At 40.4% G+C, this 22,585-nt stretch overlaps 1 protein-coding gene across 1 annotated transcript in view; it reads right to left on the reverse strand.

The window, feature by feature from the left end:
• The window catches only part of PTPRM (protein tyrosine phosphatase receptor type M), a 370,997-nt gene that overhangs the window by 14,537 nt on the left and 333,875 nt on the right, over positions 1–22,585 (reverse strand). Inside the window, exons 20-25 of the mRNA XM_085319327.1 lie at positions 19,430–19,527; positions 6,964–7,080; positions 2,095–2,249; positions 1,657–1,792; positions 924–1,073; positions 309–482 (exon numbers count right to left, since the gene is read on the reverse strand). Coding sequence (XP_085175453.1) covers positions 309–482; positions 924–1,073; positions 1,657–1,792; positions 2,095–2,249; positions 6,964–7,080; positions 19,430–19,527 — 830 coding nt within the window. The remainder of the gene's footprint in view (positions 1–308; positions 483–923; positions 1,074–1,656; positions 1,793–2,094; positions 2,250–6,963; positions 7,081–19,429; positions 19,528–22,585) is intronic.

Below are 22,585 nucleotides of genomic sequence, written 5' to 3' on the forward strand. Positions count from 1 at the left end.
GTCTTAATAGGTAACTCCTTTTTTTCCTTGGCTAGATGGTTAAAAATTCAAGCACTGGAGAGAAATCTAGACACATTCAATTAATCAGGAGTCCCTGACATGCTCTGAGCATGGCTTTGGAACCTTGGATCTGACATAACATATGTGGGATCTTAAATGTGCTTGGGAGTTTAAAGATTTTGTGCCATGTTTTTGGAAAACAAGCTAGAAGGATTTCAGCCCTCTTGTGCTGACTCCACTTTCTGGCACTGCTCAGTTCAGAGGGCAACTTATTCCCTTTTATTATTAATGATGTGGCAGAGACTTACATCCATCAGTGCAGCATTAATGTAGTTACTGCTCTCCCCATCTATCGTTATGAGGAAAGGCAGGCATCTATCTGGAGGCAGAACATCCATACAGCGATTCTTTTCATGATTTCGTGGTAAAAGTGCTATGCTGCAGTCTTCCACRCGCAGTGTTGGAGTAACCATATTTAAAGTCTTTCAAAAAGAATAAACAATACAAGAAAAAAATTAACCCAAGAGTGAAAGCATCCCCAAATATTTAAGAACAGATCAACTCAGGACACAGTTGCAATGGGAGTCAACATGCAGGGAAATGAAAATCCATCACAGTCAGTAGGGTTTGGAAGCAAAAGACCTAGAAGCACATACATCTGCAAAATAACCTCAAAGACAACCACACTGTACCCTGTCTTCTGTAGAAAGGACAGGAGAAGGAATTGACACAGTATTTCTCTTGAGGAAAAAGATTTTACTATTATCCCATAGCAATCAGTGACAAGTTATTTTCTCTTTTTTTTGCAGTTCTTCCCTCATAAGCCTGGTCCAAAATTTACATGATCACAAGCAAACACTGAAGTAGAAGCCTTCAGCATAGCTGAACAGCACAGCTTCTAAGTAAGGCTAACCACAACTTACCCTAAATTCCTCTTTGATTTGGCTGGAGTTAGTCTGAGGATCCAGTTTGTTCATTTCATAGTAAACAGACCTAACTTGAGAAGCTGGAACAGATGTGTCCCCACAAAGACAGGCTTCCAGGATGGCATCATGGATGAATACATACTGTTCCTGGTAAAGCAATTAGAATAATTACTGATGTAGAGAGCATATACTATTAGCATTTTGCTAAATAATAATGAATAAGGTTGGCCCTCCGATTCTCGTTGACTTCATTGACATGGAACCAAGCCCAGACAAACACTAACAGTTCACAGAAGTTTATTCCACACATATGGAAATGAATAGAGAAGGACTGAGTCAAACTAGTTACAGTTACAAACAGCAGTGCAGTAAGCTCTCTGTAATAAACTCCAGAATATTACTAGTTTCCTTATTCCGCACAATTCTGTAGGTGCTATCACAGAACGGGGTCTCAATATGATGCATCCTGGAACAGATCCTCATTCTGGAGAGGTAACACTCATGAGTTTCCTTTTTCTCAGAAACCACTGCAAACATTAAGAAGTGCAACACAACTATGCGGTGTTTGGGCRGCAGTTCATCGTGTTCCCGTGTGGGTTATTTTCTGCATATGATTCAATGAAATACTTTGTGGACGGTGCTTACCAAAAGGGGCTCCTCTAGTCCTATGGACTAGAATAATACCTTTTCTTGCAAAGCATATAGCAATATTCAAGTAGGTTAACAGTACCTCAGTCTGCACCATGTTAACTCTCCGAGATCGAAGCTCCCTCACGCAATTGTATATGTCTACAACGCCTTCTCTTTCTGCCATATCGAGCATGATGTCAATAACAATGAAGCACCCAGTTCTGCCAGCACCAGCGCTAAAGTAAAAGAAGAGCACAGTTACTGCTCAGCAGAGCCTTGGAAAATGTGAAGTGCATGGGTTCACCTTGCAGGTAYTTGACCAGTGGGATCATCACTGAAATCAAGCTTTGCATGCAAGCACTTGCAGGATTTCAGACTCACTTTGGCCATTCTTGTTTATATTCTAGGTAGCAAGTTACCGTGGGTAGAGCTCCAGTGGCTTCAGCAGCCTGTTGCAGGAATTCTGCAGTTCAGGCGGAGCAAAATTAGGTTCTAAGTTTAGTGGAAAACACAGCAGAGGGACTCCTGTTCTGCCTACCTGCAGTGGACAACCAGAGGGCCAGCATTAGGTGGGCTCTTGGATTTGACCTGCCGTACAAATCCCAGCAGGCCTGTTGCATGGTATGGCACACCGTGGTCTGGCCAGCCAGTGAAGTGAAATTGCCGAATTTCTCGGATCTCATGAGCACCTCTCTGTCAAGAAGACACAGGTTGAAAAAAGAGCAAATTGGAATGTGAAAATAATTTGAAGTGTGGTAACACAGAATTGTAACTTTAAAAGMCTTAGTTTTACCGAAACTCTGCCAATACACCCCTCTCTATAGACTGCTGAAGAGCTTCTCAATAGTTAGCAAGCTCAAAGGTTACCTATCACTGGTTCCAAACTCTTACAGTAAAACTGAGTGATTTAGCACTAGGCTGCTTAGAAACTTTTGGCGACAAGATAGACACTCATCTCTATATTTAAGCACTTGGTTGCTTTGAAAACTCTGGCCTTAAGAGACRTGCCATGATCACAAAACCAGTCAATAGCAAGGCCATGAACAGACAGCACAGATGGAATTTCCCCCTGCCCGGCTCTCCACAGGAGTTTTGCTGCTGAATTCAGGAACCTAGAATKTCAGCATAATTTTCCTTATCTTTTATCTCTTTTATAGGTTTGAAAGAAACAGCTGAATAGTAGGAAACCTTCGTGCACCTCCAACCACATGGGCCACACTGGTAGACCTCCACATACCCATCAGGTGATTTACTGCAGCCTGCAAGGCATGGATATGGTGAGACAGGTATGAATGAGAAGCTGATCATGTRAGTAATTTCGCATGTGACTTTTCGGAGCAATCTGGATATTTAAAGGGTATACGCTAGGTATGTTTTTCTTAGTGCTTGTATTTCCCCCTCCCTCTACAAAACTGTAGCTGCCAGTATTTTATTCTCATTAAAAATCTACAGACTAGAGACCGTCATACATATTTCATAAGCAAACAGCATTACTATGACATATCATGTCTAGGTTGGACTAAATGTCAATGATATTAATAACTGGTGGTTTACAGTTTTTCTTCTTAAAGATGTATTTCCTGTCTCAAGCTGGTTTGCATATAAAAGGTATATGCATAATCTCTTTGCATAATGAAGTAACATAAATGTCCTAATTTATTGATAGTACGCAAGTCAAGAGAGTCAGAGATTTTCAATGGCTGAGAAATTTTGGTCGTGCCAGCACTATATGGCTGGAGGGAACTATGGCCTCTCTTGGAGACCCGGTGCTCTGACCGCTCAGATTGGAGCTCTCTTTGGATTGAGGGTCTCCCCATACTCATCTCCCATTGAAACTATGATGCAGAAAGGCARGCCAAAGAGCAAAAGAGGAGGCGACATGCAACGCTGGTATAGACCAAGGAGATCARACCCTCATTACTGAAATGACCTTACAGCCTAAAGAACAATTTGGAAACATACTGAAGCCCAGGAACAAAGTGATTTTTATTTCAAGACACTGTAGCAAACACATTCAAATACAATTTGGTCTCTGTACTGTGAGGATTTTAAAGTGTGTTAGTTAACAGATCCTTTTGCTAGTGTAAGCAAGGCCGCCGACTCTGCAAATAGCTGTGCGTGGGAAGGGCATCCATGTCACAAGCACTTTCGCAGTGCCCGTAAAGCCTGCCCACGTCYAGTCCCCCAAGAAACAAAGGTCCCATGCAAAAATGCAGTGCCATGACTGTACAAGCGGAGGGCTAGAATGAACCCCCCGCAAAAATCCCTCACGCTGTAAAACGGCTTGATTATCCAGCAATTCACAAAATGTAAACTGCGKCTCCAAAATCACGTGCCCAGCTGTTGCACAGAGCACAATACTTCCTGTGTAACCTGGGGGCTAGTTATGGAAATGCTGTCTATCAAGCTAACTGTATTTTTATCTGTCATCATTCGTTATACTCCACTACTTAGAAAAGATTTTGCATATTGGCTACTTTTATAACGAGTTTGCTTATTATACCTACAAAAGAACGATTTTCATGTCTGTAGCCTCCCTGCTGGTTTCTAAACCCCAAATAGCAACACAACTGCATGAATCATAAAAGCGTATGTTCAGCTCGGAAAGACTGTATTTTTCACTTTTTTTTTCAGCTGAAACAATCAGAAAAATGGTGCACCTTTCTAGCAATTCTTAGGATGTTAAAAAATCTAGGCCCTAATCTTACAAATACTTATGGTGCTGCTGTATGTTACTATCTGAGTAATTCATCTCAGATAACTGTTGTATTGTAATTCCAAAGGAACTGCTTATATACACAAAGTAAAAAGTACCTAGGCAGTGTTTTCCAGGATCAGAGAGTAATTTTCAGTTCAATTTTCTCAGTGTTATTCCCCTGCTCCTCAAAAATTTCCAAATAGTCATTAAAAAAAAGTCAATGAATTTATCCCCAAACTAATCAACTTCTACATTTTATTTTAAGAGCAGGTGTGAGAATGATCATCCATAGGTACAGAGTCATGGTCAGAAAGGACCTCTGGATGGCTCCAGTCCAACCTCCCACTCAGAGTGGGCTGATGCCCACTCCAAGCCTCTCAAGTTGCAACACTTGGACCCCATACAGCAYCAACAAGAAAAATTTAGCACCACCACCTTTGTAAATGCCCTTCGAGTAGTTGCTGGCTGCCCTTAGATCCCTTCTAAGGGCACTCTTCACTTTTCTGCTTCTTCCTCTTTGACAGACCAAACAAGGTCAGCTCTCTAACCTCTCATTGCAGTCCTATCTCCTACAGCCTTAATCATTTTAGTAGTCATCTGCTAGATCTGGAGAAATCCTCTTCAGTTTCTCAACATCTTTCCTAAAATGAGGAGCTCCAAACTGGAAAAAYTGTACATATTAAAGGGGAGTAATATTGAAGGTGAGAGTACACAGCTGATTTATACTCAATTTGGAGTTGACTGTAAGCCCCAGGTCCTCTGGCAGGGGTGGTGGTGGGCTGCCAGGCAGTTTCCAGGCTGTACTGACACATGGGGTAATCCACGTAAGGTGCAGAGGTTTGCATTTCTCCTTACTGAATTACTAGCTGAATTTTCAAGCCCCTTTGAGCTGAGGCTCTACTGCTCAGAGTTTCAACACTGCACTTATCTGCAAACTCAGTTAGAGTGGGCTCTGTCTCATAATGCAGCTTGTCGATAGAGATGCTGAACACTACCAATCCCAATAGATCAGAAATCTAAACTTGAGAAAATTATAGTGTAAGGAATGTACCAACTTGACCTCTCAGTACTACCAGAACAGTTAAAAAAATAAGGTAAATGGGGTAAAAATAAATGTACTTTACTCAAACTACACTGACACTGCTTTCAGAGGCTTACTGGAAAACTACCAACTATTAAAAAAGCAGTGTTTAAATGAAATCTTTTCAGATGGAGATTTTTTTAAAGCAATAAAATGTTTAGTGCCTTTTATCTCTATCTGTTTTAATGCACTTATTCAAGACAGTTTGGTTACGAGTAACTGTAAAATCCGCTAGGTCTTTTTTTCCACTCCCAGTTAAGAAGTGGAAAGCTAACATCAAAGCATGGGCTTAAAATCTGCAGAATAGAAATCAACCAGTGTCGCAGCTACTTCAAAGTGTAGCCATCCTTTCTCATCTGTTTATTAAAAATATCTAAATGGAAGGAAACAACAGGCTTGAATGAATTTGAAGTACAATATATACAGCAGTATACAAGATAAAATATTTCAATTCATTCAAACTGTTTAAATTTATTATCATTACACTCAGGTTGCTGTATTCATGCATATCTAACTATTAGATTGAAAAATAAAACAGGAAAAAAGACTAATTGCTTTGTTATTGTGGATATACACGAAGACCTCTCTGGAGGTTTCATCTACTTGGGTTTTCATTTACTTGGGTACAAGAATCTGATGCAAAAGATTATGTTCTTCAAGACCATAACTGAATGGTTATGGTCTCAACTTTGGTTTCATTTTAGAATGAATTTAGTTTTAGTATGACGTACTGCTACTAAATCAAAAGCTGTTTTCTGAGATAATTAGTCGAAGGTCTACTTGTGGTGATACTGAGTGAACATTAATTCAATGCAGGTTTGGGAATCTCCAGTATCCCAAAGAGGACCTTTCTCATTGTTCTGCCACTCAGATAAGTCCTGATACATACAACTAACACACTTCTGTCCTTGAACAAGAATTCTGAATAAAACCCCTGAAYGGACACAAGAAGCCTGACATACTGCAGCATTAACCCACTCTCCTTGTTTTCACTTTCAGTAAGTACCATATTTGTTATTTGTATGTTGTTCATACATTATAAGCTGTTTGAGAAAGCGATACAATCAAATAAACATCAAAAAAAAAATGGTATTTTTCTAATAAACAGCAAAACAATATGCAGATTGGAACTCTGTATAAAGTGCAAAGCTCCCTACTAAAAGTGAAATTGTCGGAAAAGAACGATAAGTTTGCTACACAAATGTTTCACTGCAGACCAGAAACACACTGGACCAGCAGATTACAGTATTCACAATGACGGACTTCTGAATCACAGTGCTTGCAGCTTCTGGGGCAGACACAAAATGACTGTAGTGAATGTAAGATGGGAGAACAGCATGAATGTGGTTTTCAAGTGATTGCTGAGAGAGAGGCTTTGATTTCTCCTAGACAAGGAGCATCACTTCCAACTCAAGCAGGAACCAATGGTGTTGGAAAAGGGCAGAAAAGTATCTGCATTTCAAGGAAAACACGGTCCACCATATGAGGGCGCCAGGTGATAATCCAAAGAAAATAGCTAAAAAATAGCAGGCTGTCAGTCAATGAATTTAACTTTTCCATGTTGAATTTAGGTATAAGTTATCGAGGCAGATACCATGATATGTAAAAAACTGAATTTTGTAACTTACCTTTTCTACTGCAAATGTTCGAATCACGTATTCAGCCAGGAGCTCTGTTTCTATTAGGGTAACTTTAATGTCTTTATATATCTCTGTGTCATCTGGCCAGTATTTGCAGCACTTGACCTTTTAAAAATACAAAAGAAATTAAGGTTCATTTATTTTTGAAGGTTCATGCTAAATCTCACCTTTATTTTTTGCAACGATTTATGTTTAAAAATTCAATCATGTACAGAACAATCATACTTTCTACATGTGCAAATGGTTTATGTTTAAAGGATATACATATATATATGTATTTTAGGACARCTTTCTGAGTTGCAGGATGTAGTTGTGTTTTATTTAGCAAAGAAAGGTAAATTTGTACCTAGCACAAGAGATATTTATATTGCGCATAAGCCAGTTACAGTAACTGCTCATTTCCTGTGCTTTCCAGCTCAGGGTGTGTCCAGTGGAAGAAACTACCAAAGGAAGCTTTTTTTCCCCCAATCTCTACTCATTGATTTGTTTTAAAAATATCTTCCTACCTTCTAAAATGAAAATGTGTTTTTCAAACAAGAAGGATCTTCTCTAGTATTACAAAAATATCTGTTTTTTTTTCAAATTAACTTTTCAAAGAACCTATTGAGAGGTCAAATGACAAAACCCAACACTTGATGTCAAGAGATGAGTTTTATTTCTGGGCTTTAACATCATTCCCCTAGACGACCCCAAACATGGTATGCACCTCACTCAACTCAAACTAAGGTGGGTAGGATGAACGCCTTCTAGAGCTGCCGTTATCTCTGCTAGCCATGAAGCAAACCTATAGGAGGCAAACCTATATGCAGTAGCCTAGATGTTTGCCTTTTAAGTGACTAAGGCTAGGTGAGATGACTTCCCCTTCTCCTCTTACTGATTTCTGTAGGCTTCTGGAGCTGCACTTTCTTGGCAAATTTATCCTAGCTATGGAGACAGAAAGAAGATGGGTTTTGTAAACTCGATTTCAGATTTTCTGAGCCCTGCTGTGGTCTACATGGCATGGACTTCACAATATTTAATGCACGCTTAAGGAAGGCATGGAGTATTATTCTGCTATTTTTTTTAAATGGGTGGCTGAGGAGATTGTGTATTAGCATGCAGGTAACTAGACATACTTAAGACTTTTCACCTTCTTCCTGTCTGTGTGGACAAGGTGGTGGTGGGGAAGCTAACACATTAATTACATAGCCACATTTTATTCTGCTGTATTACAGTAATGCTATGCTATCAGCACTGCAACTGGCCGTCATCCAGTAGTGCAGTACGTGCTAAGAGTAGCATCTGTTATACATCTGCTATTTGAAATGTTTTCTCTCTTTCTCCCTGTCTCTCACTGAAGGGAAAACTAAAAACTTATCTTTTAATATATGTAAGTGGACTAGCATATTTGAATATACACTTAAATGGGTTGTGTAAAAAAATACTTCAAATTTTGAATGGAAAACTGATACAAAATTAAAAATATATTAAACTTCAAAACTGTAAGAATACTTCTCAAACCCATTATCATGCCAAAATATTTGGATTACTATTATGTCTACTCTTGAGTAAGAGGTAAAAAAAAAGCACACAGCATATAAGCACACAGTGAAAACTGTAGAGCACGATTCAACAGATTTATTTATACAAACTCCAAGTTTAATACATACAGGATTATGCAGAGAGTTGAACCGTGTCCTATCAGGCAGAAGAAAATGTCTTCCTCAGAAGCTGTTTCTAGTGACRTAGCTGATAATCACTAACAACCTCTGTGTGGGCAGAAGACAGCTCTCGCCACACCAAAGAGGTAACGGTGGGTGATGAAATCAAGAGTCTGCCAGGGCACGGCCGACAGTTCAGAAGTGACAATCTCATCAAATTATGAACCAGAGGAAACTCTTTAGTAGGATAAAATTTAAATCTGAGCTGAGGTTCGGTGAAGGTTTGGAAAAACACAGCCCCATATCAGGATCCTCTTCAGCAAAGAGAGTACCTTGATTTTAAGGACTGGCTCCCAGTCACAAGATTATACAAGCATCCAACAGCTCATTCCTGCTTACACAGCTGATGAAAAGCTCCTAGAGCTGATCTAAAGTTCATGTAGCTCTAAGTAGGTTTTTATTTCTTTYTCTATGTCTGTTTTCAGACCTAGTAACTGCATTAGTATTGGCTGAGAAGCCTTCTTTATGATTTCCTTAAYATTTCATCTGGTGTTAAACACAGGACTACTGGCAAACAGGGGGTCACGCTGCCCCCTTCCATGGGGAGAGCCCTGTAGTGGGGGCCTCCCACAGTACTCCCAGCCCTCAGTGCTCGGGGACCAGGTGCCAAGCTTGGTAAAACCGATTTCCCCCTCTATCGCACCAGCTGGGGGCTGACAGGCCGTCAGTAGGGACGAGATAGTTCCCAGCATCAACATCAGCCCTGGAGCCCCTCTCCAGCTTCGAGGGGAACCATCCCAAGGGTGCCTAAACCTCAGGACCTCTGGCAAGCCTGTAGTCATCTCCCACGCCTGCCCGCTGGGTACAAGCAATGAACAACCATTTAAAAAGCATGAAAAAGAACTGCAAGCAGTTTGGTAGTTGCATTTTATCTTGTTTGGACGTATTTCCAAAAAACCCAGTGATAGGGGCCATATGAAACACACTGAAGGCTCACTGTTTTGTCTGTATCGTAAAAATCTAGACTATTCACATTACTCCAGTCCCTCCTGCCAGCAAACTCACCCTTTACAGTCACTGCTGGGAACTCTGAAACGGGTTTTTCCTACCTATGACTAAGATGAGTTTTTGCCTCTCTAGGCAGAACAAGGCAATTCACACTGCTGGAGCAGCCCACTGACAACCCCGTCTCTGGAGCTAATTTCCTTTTCCTGCCTGTTCCCTTATCCTTTCCACAGGCAGACTCTGAGGCACACAAACACGGCCAGCGCACGTAAGGCGAAGGAAGCAGCTGCAGCAGTGCTCCCCGCCGCAGCACAACCAGCGCTGAGCTCTGCTTCTGTAGCTAACTTCAGCCTTGCTTCTTCCTGACGGGTGCCTGCCACTCGCCAACCAGCACCCGTTCCGGAAAATAAACAGTTGGGGGGGGAGGAGGAAAAAACTGGCTGAATTAAATTGTTCCGTTTTGAAGAAAAACATGCCTGTTTCTATCTTGGTAAGTCTAGACAGACTGGACACTTAGACCGATGTAGAAGAGCACAGTCTCCACCTTCTTCTGCCTCAATGCCGGATTTGCATCCCCTCTTTCTCTAAACAGTCTATAAGATGATCCAGGGGAATAATTCAGAAGGCATGGGGGGATGTGGCGGTGAAGTTACAGCCCTTGGCGCCCCACACAGCTCGGGCCCTCGGGGGCTTTCTCATTCCCTTGCACAAAGGATTTTGGGCACGGAGCAGGCGGGAAGCTGAGCAGAAGGATCCATGACAACACAATTTCCTGAAAACTCTCCCTACTGGAATAGGGGCTGTAAGAGCTGTGGGAACAGTGCCAGAGCTGCAGTCAGAGCTACAGAGCAGCACTAAGCGATTCGCTCACTGGGAGAAAAAAAATTAAACTTTTTCTTTTTTAAAAAATTCATTTCCCTCCCCCCCATTTTTGGCTCCTGTCCTGCAATGCTGCTTCATGTGCCGAGCTTTATGTACAGGAATGCTATGGACTTCTGATGAGCCAAAAGTTAAGCGAATGCTTAAAGACCAATTTCTTATCTACTCCAGGACCTCTCACATAAATACAGAGTGGTCTTAAAGAGGGGAGTTAATTAAATAATGTAAATGGAAATCACAATTACAAATGTTTATTGGATCAGGGCCTTTATTTGTATATGGAAAGAAAATTGCAACAAAATAGAATATGGTTTTACTCATCTAACACAAGAAAAACTGCTGGCAACATATGTCTGTCCATTTTTTCTTTTTAGCGTAGCTTCAGCTACTGTGTCTTGATGGATCTCTTTCCCTTTGTATAAACACTTGGTACGTATTTTACAAAAACACCTACAAACAGAAGGTTTAGCTAAATAATAGATACAGAAATCTAGAACTGAATATTAAATGCATTAGAATTGTTTTTTCACACAGTTGCCATCATAACTGTAAATATCAGCCACAAAATAGAAAACATAATTTTGAAATCTCATCTAAGCAGAACTATAATTGAGAGTTTGTTCAGATCACCCCACATTTATATGCTAGCATATTGCCAAAAAATACAGATGTTCATCACATGATGAGATAAAAGAGTGATTGCCAGAGCCATAACGAAAACGCTCTAATCTGCTCATTCCAAGGTACGCTGCCCAATTATTCCATACGTGCTTATTTTATTAATAATTTTTGAGACTTGGAGAAGATGATTATCTACTTCCCCTTCTCTCCCCACCCCTCCCCCAAAAAAACCCACCACAAAATAGTCTAATGTGAGAAACTAAGAACTAATAATAAAGGTGAAAAGTTGTACTTGCTATTTCTAAATATAACAAACAATGCAAGAAGTAGGTGGATAATGAACACAAATTGTGACATCTGAAGCAGTATCTGGCAACGTGACACATCTAGCTAAAGGCGGTATGAAAGCCAGAACAGTAATTCACTTCCTTAGAGGTCTGGAATCAGAGAAATATTACAGAATTAATATGTGAGCTGGCTGTGAAATATACTTTATAGTTCCTACCGAACGGTTTAAACACTGATTATTCAGAGTGTCCAATTTGCTTTGATTCTGAAATATTCTTAGTAAAAGGTGATATAACTGGCTATGCACTGCATGGATTGTCATTAGTGAAGAACAGTATTATATATTCTAATTTAAAATTAATCCTGGACTGAGTAAGGATGATAAGACAGACATAAATTTTGAAGTGAAATCTCGAGGACGTAAAATGAAAAAGCTAACTAAGCTCACCAGTGAAAACTTTTTACAGGTCTTAGAGGTATAACTAGGATAACAATATATACTTTCATGTGACTGACTTGAAGTAAAAGAACGTCCAATAATTGAAAGTACTTTTATTTAAATACTTCTGAAACAAAAAAAATATTGTGATTAAGAACATTTCATTTCTTTGACAGAAGATAAAATCCAGTCTGTCTTTTTCACAAGTTACTCACTTTCTTGCTTTGCCTTTGAGCAAGTCAGTTAATTGATCTATACCTCATTTTACATTTTTCTAAAAGAGGCACAGAAGAGTACTGAGAAATACAACATTTAATGTACTGTTTGGCACCATCAGATGAATAGATCTGTATAAAGGCAACCAGTAGTCTTTCTGTTGTTCACTGCTCCCATACTGAGAGAGATCTCTGTGAATTTTATTAGCTCAGTCTAATTTCTTCCAGTGATGACTCAGAGCTGCTATCTGTCTCCATCTCCTGCTGCCCTATATCCCCTTGAAGTAGCAAGGTCAATCCAGAAGTGCAGTCCAGGCTGCTGGCTGGATGCCCTCTGATTCAACTGCTGCCCACAACAGTTGGCTTTCTGGACATGTCTGGTGGCAGCAATATGCTACCTGCTTTTCACTCAAGGGAATCACTGCTTGGAAGAATCATGTATACCGCTGGAACACCACCAACCGAAAAAATTAAACTGACAGGCCAAATCCACGACGTGGCCTCTGCAGGCAAATTTTGGACACAACACGAAATTATAGGAGGATTACGTTAGGTGACCCAAGTTAAAGCTGTTGTAGTGTTACCGCCTCCATTGCGAGTCCAAAAGAAAAATTTGGATTGCCTCTAATTCATTACTTACATTTGGGCACTGGTTATTCAAAAACGCTGYACATTAGTTCACTTAAGTAAAGCTCTGGTGGGGAAGAAAGGCTGAGCACAGAGGACTGTCGTTCAGAAGGGTGGTCCCATGCCAAGAGGAAGGCTGTGGGATTAGCCGGAGCTCCTCAAAGCCTGTCTTAATCCCTTGCACGACCGTGAAATCATGGGCATGTTGCTCAGATCCTGCGCTCTGATGGGACTGATGTGCCTGCGCAGAGCAGAACAGCAGGCACATGGAAACTTGTTTCTGTTCCAAGAGCAAAATCCTGCTGTTAGCTCAGCTCCAGAGCACTGCCAGGTCAGCTGGCCGGCTTCTGGCACCAAAACCCGCTCAGCTGGTGCTGGGCTAGAGAGCCCTACACATTGCCCTACTGTACCAGTGCCTCCAGGATCCCTCTTCCTCCACAGAGGGATGCAGAGATTAAGTACCAAGACTGCTGAGGCGAGCAGACCTGCAGCTGTGAAGCCATTTCATTAGTCCAGGCATTTCCATGAGGAACCTGCGTCTGYCTCCGCAAACTGCGCTTTCACTTGCATTCAGCATCTTGTTAGCATTGTAGCAGCCAGCCCAACACGGGTATGCAGGTATTTGTGCATCCTTAAACCTCTCTTATTTACTCCTCAAAGTGAATTAGCTCAACTGGCTTAGTGAGTATTAAGATATTCATCTCAATTGATTAACGTTCTCTGAAGCATCCTATTTACCGAAAGCAAGAGAATGCAACAAAACACTGAGAGATGAAAGCACGTCCACTTTGAGTTACACGGGACAGTGCTAAGGGCATGCAGGTTGATGTCCTGTTCAGTGGTGTGAATATTGCTAATCTGTAAACATCTTTATTAAACGATTACAAAGAACCTTTCCTTCTCTTTCCTGAAGAATAACAGCCAATTTTTTCCCCTAAGGATTCCTCCCTTGCCACACATAATGGAATAAGGCCAACTTGTTATTTCTGGTTAGAAGTTTAGAAAGCTAAAATTTGTTTCGACTACTAAAAGGATGCCATCGTTCAGTGACTTGCAAGATTAACGGTAGTTTTATATTAGTGATTTTTTTCTTTTTTTGTTGTTGATACTTTGTAAAAATACTGTAACAAACAAGAAGTATGTAAATTATACTGAAATCACAAGTAAAACAAAACAACAGAACGTCATATACCATGTATGTAACACAAGCATGGTTCCAAGGCTTGCTGCGTAAATGCAATTAAGAATAAAATTATCTCTGGATGGGGAAGGACACTACTTATAGGTTTTAGAAGCCCAGATTACAACTACCTAGAGGCAGGAAAAGGTTTAATGGAGAAAATTTTCTTTCTCTCTTCTCTAAAATGTTGTTTCTTTCTTTCAGAGGAAAAGTTAAAATAAAATCTTTGTCACCAGTTTGCTTACAAACTCTTTGGCGTATCTCCTAAGGAGCACTAAAGCCAATATCCTGAATTAATTTCAATGTAGGTAATTTGGCTCATTACATTTGGAGGCAGTTTCAATTAGATGGAATGTTTTTCCATTTATACTAAATACAAATGTGCTGTTTGTGAGACTTGCTAACGAGCTGCTCTGTTTCACCTCTGCAATATCTCTGTAATGGGTGAACTGAATCTTAAACACAACCTGAGTTTACCATCATTTATTAGAGGGCTCTTTCTGCACATAAGATTCTCAAAACTTGAAAACGTGAGCTTCACAAAAGGTTTGCATCAAAAAAATTCTGTTTTATTCTAAAAATAGGTGGCAAGTCCATTGGAAGTTTCATATAGAGGTAGTTGTTATGCTGCTGGAATCTCCTATGATGTTTTCATTTAGTTCTTTTAATATGTTTTCAATATGAAGTCTTTGGGTAGGGCTTTATTTAGCAGTTTTTCTTGGATGTCTAATGCCTGTCTGTAGTGGATCAGCAAGTGGTCTGAAGAAGATCTGGTTCAACAGCAAGAGTTCTGGGTTTTGCTCTTTTAAGGAAACAGATTTCTATCTGCTTTATAAATGTCCCTGGAGTGCTAACCATCATGGCACACGTGGAGCACCCAGGGCCCAAGTGCCTGCACCTGTGACTGCTCAGGGCTCACCCCACACAGATTCCTCTCTCAGAAGAACAACTCTTTTCTGATGGGTTTTGTCTTATGACAGAGGACCTTTTTAAGCAGTCAACGGTGAGGAGAGGTTTCCTCTCTGTCAGCTGCTACACCTTCCCTCTGTACAGGTCTCCCCTGTCATGCAGATCCCCATGCTTTTCCAAAGCTGTCAATATGTTTGTGGCAAAGCAGAGGACAGTGCCATGTATGTAACGTATGAACAGCAGGTCCAGTAAAACCAGCACAGGAAAAGCTAAGCCTCCAACGTCAAGCCTTCTTTCTTTTTTCCCTGCATTTTTCCCTGGCCATTCAGCAAATGCCAGCGGAGAAGAACGCCTCTTGCGCTTCTGCCACCCCAGCTTCCCCATGCAGCAGTGGCCCAAGCATGTCCTGCACTGAGCAGGCCCCTGAGAGGGAGAAGTCACCCAGGAGGAGCATGAGATGGCAATCGGGAGGGCAGCTCTCTTGGGAGGTGAGATGGTCCGTGCAGGAGTAGGGGCTATTTAGCACTGCGGGGCTGGCCTTGGTTCTCCTGTTTGTGCCACATCTATTCTGGYGTAGTCGAACTTGCCTCCCTTCAAAGAAAGGGTCTTTTGTGTGCTCATTAACACTATTAGCATTGGCTGTTTTCTAATTCTCGGTAATAATTGCGGAACTCTAATTACTGTAATTACTATGCTTGTGGCATCAGGTTTTATTTTTTATAATTATATCTCCTGATTTTTTTTGTTAAATACTTTGTTTTATTAAAAGTATGATAGACAATCATGTATCCTGGCAGTGCATTTATATATCAACCACCTCCACTGAATTTCATCAGTGCATTTCACCATTTATTAATCAGATACTACTAAATTCCTCCTGCCTCAAGCAAAAACAAGGTGTGGGAGAGGAAGCGACTACTGACAGAATCTAATGMCAAATGATGTGACATGCCAAGTTTGATTCTGCCAGCTAAGGATCAGTACCAGCCCAACAAGAGCGAAGATGGAGGTGACAGCTGGATGGCACAACTGAATATACGCTTAATTTTCCCCGTATACATTTTTAAGGAGGGAGGAAAGAAATTTTCAATGTGTGAAAACACTGAAATATTTCAAGAAGCAGCCTGAGACTTTGGCCAATACATAAAAGATCTCAATTCCATTTCCATCGCTTTCAGTTGGAGGATCTAGTTATAACTGCAGTCTCTTGGAGTGAGCAAGAAATTTCTTGTGCCTGTTTTCTGATCGCCCTTCACTGGTGTGATAAAAAGTTTGATTTCTTCTAGAATAATGCACTCTGTTATGTTAATTTGCTCAGGAAAAGATGTTTAAATTAAACTACTATCTTCAGTTGCTCTGTCATTTATAAATAGGAACACGGAGGCCTCTTGCATTAATATAATTCAAAATATAATCCAAAACACAATATTTTGAAATTGCCCATTATCACAATGGTATATTTCTTTGAATCTTGGTTTTGCTTTTTACTCTTTACTCCGTACTTGCAAAATTTTCATTCTTGCATTAAGCTTTATGTGTATTATACCTTTAATTACTTGTCACCCCCTTTTTGAAAATCTTGTTGCGAGTGGGAAGTTGTTAACCCCAGCATGAGGARGGCAGAGACTTTTTATCCCTGTGCCTCAAGGGCAGCTTATTTGTTTAGTTTTTTTAGACGTTCTTAGGACAACCTAAGCCAATTTTAAGTAAAAACCATTTGTTTTTACTTAAATCATTTGTTTTCAAAGAACTGTTCATGCAACTAGCAATGATTTTTCTAAATGACTGTGGGACCTCATTTAGATTTTTAATAAACAGTCACATTCTAATGAGGTCTTCATAAAACTGACTAAATATGTTTAGAAATCATTAGCTTAAATTACCAGTACAAAAGTTTCCTTAGGGAGCCCTGCAGATTTTGTGATAAGACTTCTGACAGATGGATTAGTATAACAGCACAAGTGAATTCTGAATTTCGGCACAAACAGCGTAAATGTGAGTGACTGGGTAACAGGCTACTAGATAAAGAGCTAAATGTCCCTCAGGTGGGTTCATTAAAGAGAGAAAACAATCAAAACACATTTCTGTGCCATTTAAATAGCAGGTGCACAGCAGTTTGCAGGTGCCAGAAACACTGACAAGGGTCCCTTGCTGGAACGCACAAGAGCTTGAAGGGATGCAGGGTTTTGACAAGTTTGCCTCAGATAGTGACAGCTATTGGCAGATGTACCCGGACCCCGCTGGAGGGTAATGCAGGGACTGAGCCACTTGCAGCAGGTGCTTGCATTAGGGACAGCCTCGTGGTGCTTCCTCCGTCCGCAATTAAAACAGCCCTGATGCAAAATGCTCCAGGGCAAAAAGCAAGTTCCTAGCACTGATTTAATGACTATCCAGCCGGTCCTGGTAAACAAATACACAYACGCCCCCTCAATGATTAATTCATGAAGGACATATGTTGTGTGACAAACTTGTTAAACAGATATTCCTCTTTTCTGAAAAAGTAAAGGAATTTTCCTGACCTGTTGACATACAGTGGGCAAGAGGGTTAAAAAAAAACAGAAACAAAAATAAAATCCTGTAAATGTTATACTAGCAATAGCAATTGAAATAGAAAAACTCAAGGTCAGGAAGGTTACAGGGTTTGCCCTGCAGGAGTGCTACCAAAAGGCCCATTAAAATCATTACTAATCAAGGTGGCACAGAGCTTGTGTTAGGGGTTGCGGGCCAGATGGTGTGTTTGCAATATGCCTCCTCATTGCCGATGGTTCCAGCTCTGGGAGTGGGACAGAAGCACCAACAAAGGAGTGACTGCCTTGCTCTGCGGCTCATTCAATCTCGCTTCCATTAAARGCTCATTTTAATTTTTCCTCTCGTATCCCAGCCAGGTTGGTCTCCAGGGGGAGAGAGAACACAGTTGTTTCTACCACCGTCAGGAACAAGGAAGCCGTAGGTCTGTGTCCCGCTGGGACTCTTGCACCCTGAAGAAACCTGCACCGTGGCACAAACCGCTGCTGGCTGCGGGGAGATGTGGTGCTAAGCAAAGATTGCCATGAGCTGTGACTGCACCCCTGGCACCAAGACGGCTGTCTCCCCTGGGCGACACCTGACAGTTCACTCTAGCTGATACTGTCAAATACTGACTTTAGGAAAACAGTAAGTGGCTTCATGTCGTACACTGTTTTTGTTCTAAGGCTTGTTTAACCATCCCTTGAAACCATCCCTTTTTAGAGTTGTGTGCTTGGGTACTTACGAATCTGCATAAAGCTTTAAAGAACAAGATTCCTGAAGAGTTTCCTATTCTTACAAATACATCCAGTTTGGATTGGTGCATGACCCTCCAACTATTTCTACCCTCCTCTTCACTCAGGGGAGTGGATTTTTAAAGTGGCCTCCACGGTCTTTTCTCATCTCTGCAACTACTTGCACATATGTTCCTGCAGCAAGTGTTAATTGCAGTCACAAATCATACCTTTTTGATTCTTGAGAATAACACTGGAATCTGATCTCTTGGCATGCTTGAGCACACACGTATCTAAATGTTAGGATTTATATTAACAATTGACCACAGACATAAAGAAGAATAAATGTAGATTGTAAAAATGAACTTCTTAGAAAGGAGACAAGATCCGACGGCTTGACTCATAAATAGGGATCTCTCTCCTGATGTAAGTATCACAGGGGAGAGGGTTATCAGCCACTCCCTCAACATAAAATTAAAAACACGTCTCAGAATCATRTGGCTCACACCAAGATACATGTGCCTGGCTTCTTACTTCAACACTTTGATTTAAGGTAATTGCAGCAGTTACAATAAAAGCAGTATTTTTTTCATTTCAGTTGGGAGCTAGACACCCAGAGCCCAGAGGAATTTTCCTGAAAAACATCCCAGATGAGATCTAAGACACCAGTGCATAGACAAAGCAGTAAATTAAAAGACTCTGCTATTGACTGTTGTGACAAAGAAAGAAAATGGTTCCATTCAATACTTGCTGAAAGTGAAACTAGCCGCAATGACTTGAGTAGAAGACCTACTTGATATGTTACCAAGCAAAGAAAAGGACCAACCAGATAACTTAAGCTTTCCTTTACTGCTCAGCTCCTGAAGAAGGCTTCCTGGTAAACAAACTCAGCATACAAAAAATTTTTATTTTTTGTTTTASACAAGAAGGCTTACAGGAAGCAAAAAACAAGCAAAACAGGTTATTTAGGCTAATGTACTATGAAGAGAGTGCAATTTCACAGTTTAACTAATTTTTTCTGAAATATGTTTCAGAATCACTCCAAATAAGAGTGATCCAAATCACTCCAAAAGATGACCATGTGCATTGTCCTGTAACAATTCCCTGGTTTCCCTTAACAGAAATGCTATGACTACCATATATACAAAGATATGGCTCTTTCCCTSTTTGGCTGTCTTTGCGGGCTGCGTTGTACAAATGCAGCTTTATCAGTTACTTTTTGCATTGTGCTGATGTTATCAAAGCCAAGCATTCAAGGCATGTTTAAAAATAATTGATAATGAACCTCTTTGCAGAGGCAGTCATAAATATTTTAWGTGCTATATTCAGTATGTATTGTTGGTCTGCTATTTAATTTCCAAAAGCAAACAMCTTGGAAGTGTTTCATCTCTTTAAGTACAAAAATCACTTACCCTTCCCACTTCTACGAGATTAGTAACCATGATGATGCTGGCTGTGTTTTCATGCCATACCATCCTCCAGAAGTCATATATTGTCTCCTGCATTGGTCCTGAAACAATAAATCAAAGGAAAGGTTACTTTCTGAAAGCCTCAGGATTGGAAGCCTGTCTCTRGGGAACTGTGTCTATACACATATATTCATATCACTATCATATTTTTYATTCAGGGTCAATTTCTTTTCTTGTCATCCCACCCATCTGCATTTAAGTATCTTCCCCCTGAAATAGTGCTCTGAAAGAAAGTTAGTTCTCCAACATTTARGTATTTATCTCCCTAATACCCAGAAGTGAAATTATAAAAAATGGATAACATCACTCTTTCTCCTAACAACTAGATGATAGCCTAGGGAAGGTGTACTTGGAATGAAATGAGGCTCAATGGATTATGTAGCCTTTCCTGGTTTCTAATATTTTTCTTAGTATCCATCAAATTATCCCAACTCCTAAATTGTTCTTCCTGAAGTGAAACAGAAGTTATAGTTTTTTGCTGCAGTATATCATATTGCAAAATAGCAGAGAAAGTGGTAAAGCACCCTGGCATGACATGACAACGATGTTCTCTGCACAGCTTCCTGAGAAGAATGACCCTGAACAACCTGCGTGCTCTGTAGCCAAAAATAGATGGTTTCCTCTTGTATTGTGCTAAAACYGGGAACGTGGGCAACAGCAGCACAGGAAATGTTAATAGCAGAAGTGTAAAATGTTGTGAATAATCGAATCACTCTCATACACGCTGGGTCCTGCCTATTTCCACCCCGCTTGTCTGCCACCATGTACCCCGTGATGCTCAGTGTGCCACCCCAATTTTAAACCACTGGTTTAAAACCACTGAGCCAAAAAGAATTAACAAATGTAAAATACTACTAATTATTATAAACTCAACATCCACAGTGAATCCATTACTGAACTGCCACACTGCAATAAGCAATTTGTTGCTTACTTAGAGGAATGCCATAAATCAATTAATTGGAGGACAAATGGATAAATGTATTGGCTTAAATTCTCCTCCAATGAAGAAGCCAACACTCTTAAAGCATTAAGAAACCTTATAGTGACAAACTAGAGCAGTGTTTGATCRATAAACAAGTTCTGGTACTTTAAGCTCTTGAAAATACAATTTTCAATATCACTCCAAGTATAATGAACTTTTGAAAATAAAATTTTCACCCTGAAAATCAAGCTCTTTGTGAGCAATGTAATATTTGTGTTAAAAGCAAGTCAAACCCAACTTGCTAGTCCAGTAACATCCCAATTACGATGTAACTTACTTAGAACTCAAGTTTATGAGAAAAGGCAGTCCTGGTTCAAAATTTCTGTGTTTTCAGAATATATTTTGATTCTCAGCAATTCCAAAGCATAATATTATGTGCACAGATCATTTTTAAATGTTACCTATACTCCCTTACTTTCTTTCTATGCTTTAAAAAAGCCATTTAAAACAACATAGAGCTATGACTGTAAGAACACAAGAAATGTCAAGAGGTCTCAAAGTAGAGTCCATGTGCGATTCCAAAACAGGAGACCTTTTTTTAAATGTAAAGCACAAACCAGCTGGTATTTTTGAGAGATTTCATTCTGAAGTATGACAGATTTAAATCACTCTCCAGCATCTGGAAATTTACAGTAAGTATTTCACTTTTATGTAAGCGTCCTGKATATGTCATACAGAATTTGTCCAGGTGCAATTTCGATGTTAAGGTAAGATAATTAACAGGTATTGTAGTGAGTATTTAGTTTGTATGTGTTTTATTAACATAAGAATCAATATAGTTTTTTGAGCAATTAAAGTCACATTAGAAAGGTCTTGGACCAACCTCTTCTACTGGTAAAAGGAAAGACTATTTGACTTGCTGCAGGATAATACTATCTCTGTATAGCTAGCTCCTTTCTTCCTCTCCAACCTCAAATAGCCAGCAATATTACCTCYCCTATCATCTCTGAAATAATATAACCAACGATAGGATTACTGAGAGACAATTTTCCATGGCGTTATGCCCTGAAAGKAGCCTGCAAATTCATGAGACATACCAACATTATTTAAGGTTGATTAAGGACATAAAGTAACAACATTGTTGCATCAAGGATCCTGATTTACAACCCAGTTTCACGGAGAAAATTGAAATGKCTCCACCGTATGCTGCCACCACAGGATTATGCAATGTTTCAGGACTGTTCAGATGAGTATGTGCTTGGTAAAGCTGCAGGAAACATGAGAAAAGATCCTCAGTCTATGCAGCCCTGTTTTCTTCCCCTTCCAAGAAGCTAGAATCCTTGAGAAACTGAAGCAGCAATGTAACAAGTTTCTTTATGCATTTCAGACAGTTTTCTTTCCTACAGATTCACTTGAGATATGACATGGTTGGACCCTATTTTGTAACAGTCAGTTCTCTTTGACAGTTCTGGGATAACCTGCAACAAACTTTCCCTGAATTTATTTCCCCTGTCAGCATAATTTGTATTGAGGTTTAAAGATTCCTATGTTTCAGATCCTGAAATCACAAATCACAACAAGGGAGAGATCCTAAGCACTACTAAATTTTGAAAAAAAAAGGAATCTTGAGAAAAAGTAATAGGCCAGAGAAGGAGCTGAACGCCAAATGTTGAGCTTGATTCCAAATGCTCTTCTAGAAGAAATGGCCTGTTCTGCAGTGTTGAGTATGCTCTTCTCAATCTTACGTCATCAGGGTTGTCATCAGTGGCATGGAGTCTAGTTGGAGGCCTGTGGATAGTGGAGTCCCCCAGGGCTCAGTACTGGGTCCCATYCTGTTCAACTTCTTCATCAATGACCTGGATGAGGGGACAGAGTGCCTCCTCAGCAAGTTTGCTGATGATACCAAGCTGGGAGGAGTGGCTGACACACCTGRGGACTGTGCTGCCATTCAGAGAGACCTGGACAGGCTGGAGAGCTGGGCAGASAGGAACCTCMTGAGGTTCAACAAGGGCRAGTGCAGAGTCCTGCACCTAGGGAAAAATAACCCTAGGCAGCAGTACAAGCTGGGGGCTGACCTKCTGGAGAGCAGCTCTGCAGAGAAGGACCTGGGAGTGCTGCTGGATGACAAGTCRACCTTGAGCCAGCAATGTGGCCTTGTGGCAGGGAAGGCCAATGGT

Source organism: Rhea americana, unplaced genomic scaffold (genome assembly GCF_003343005.1).
Source record: "Rhea americana isolate MKP2758 unplaced genomic scaffold, rheAme1 scaffold_58, whole genome shotgun sequence".
Taxonomy (NCBI): domain Eukaryota; kingdom Metazoa; phylum Chordata; class Aves; order Rheiformes; family Rheidae; genus Rhea; species Rhea americana.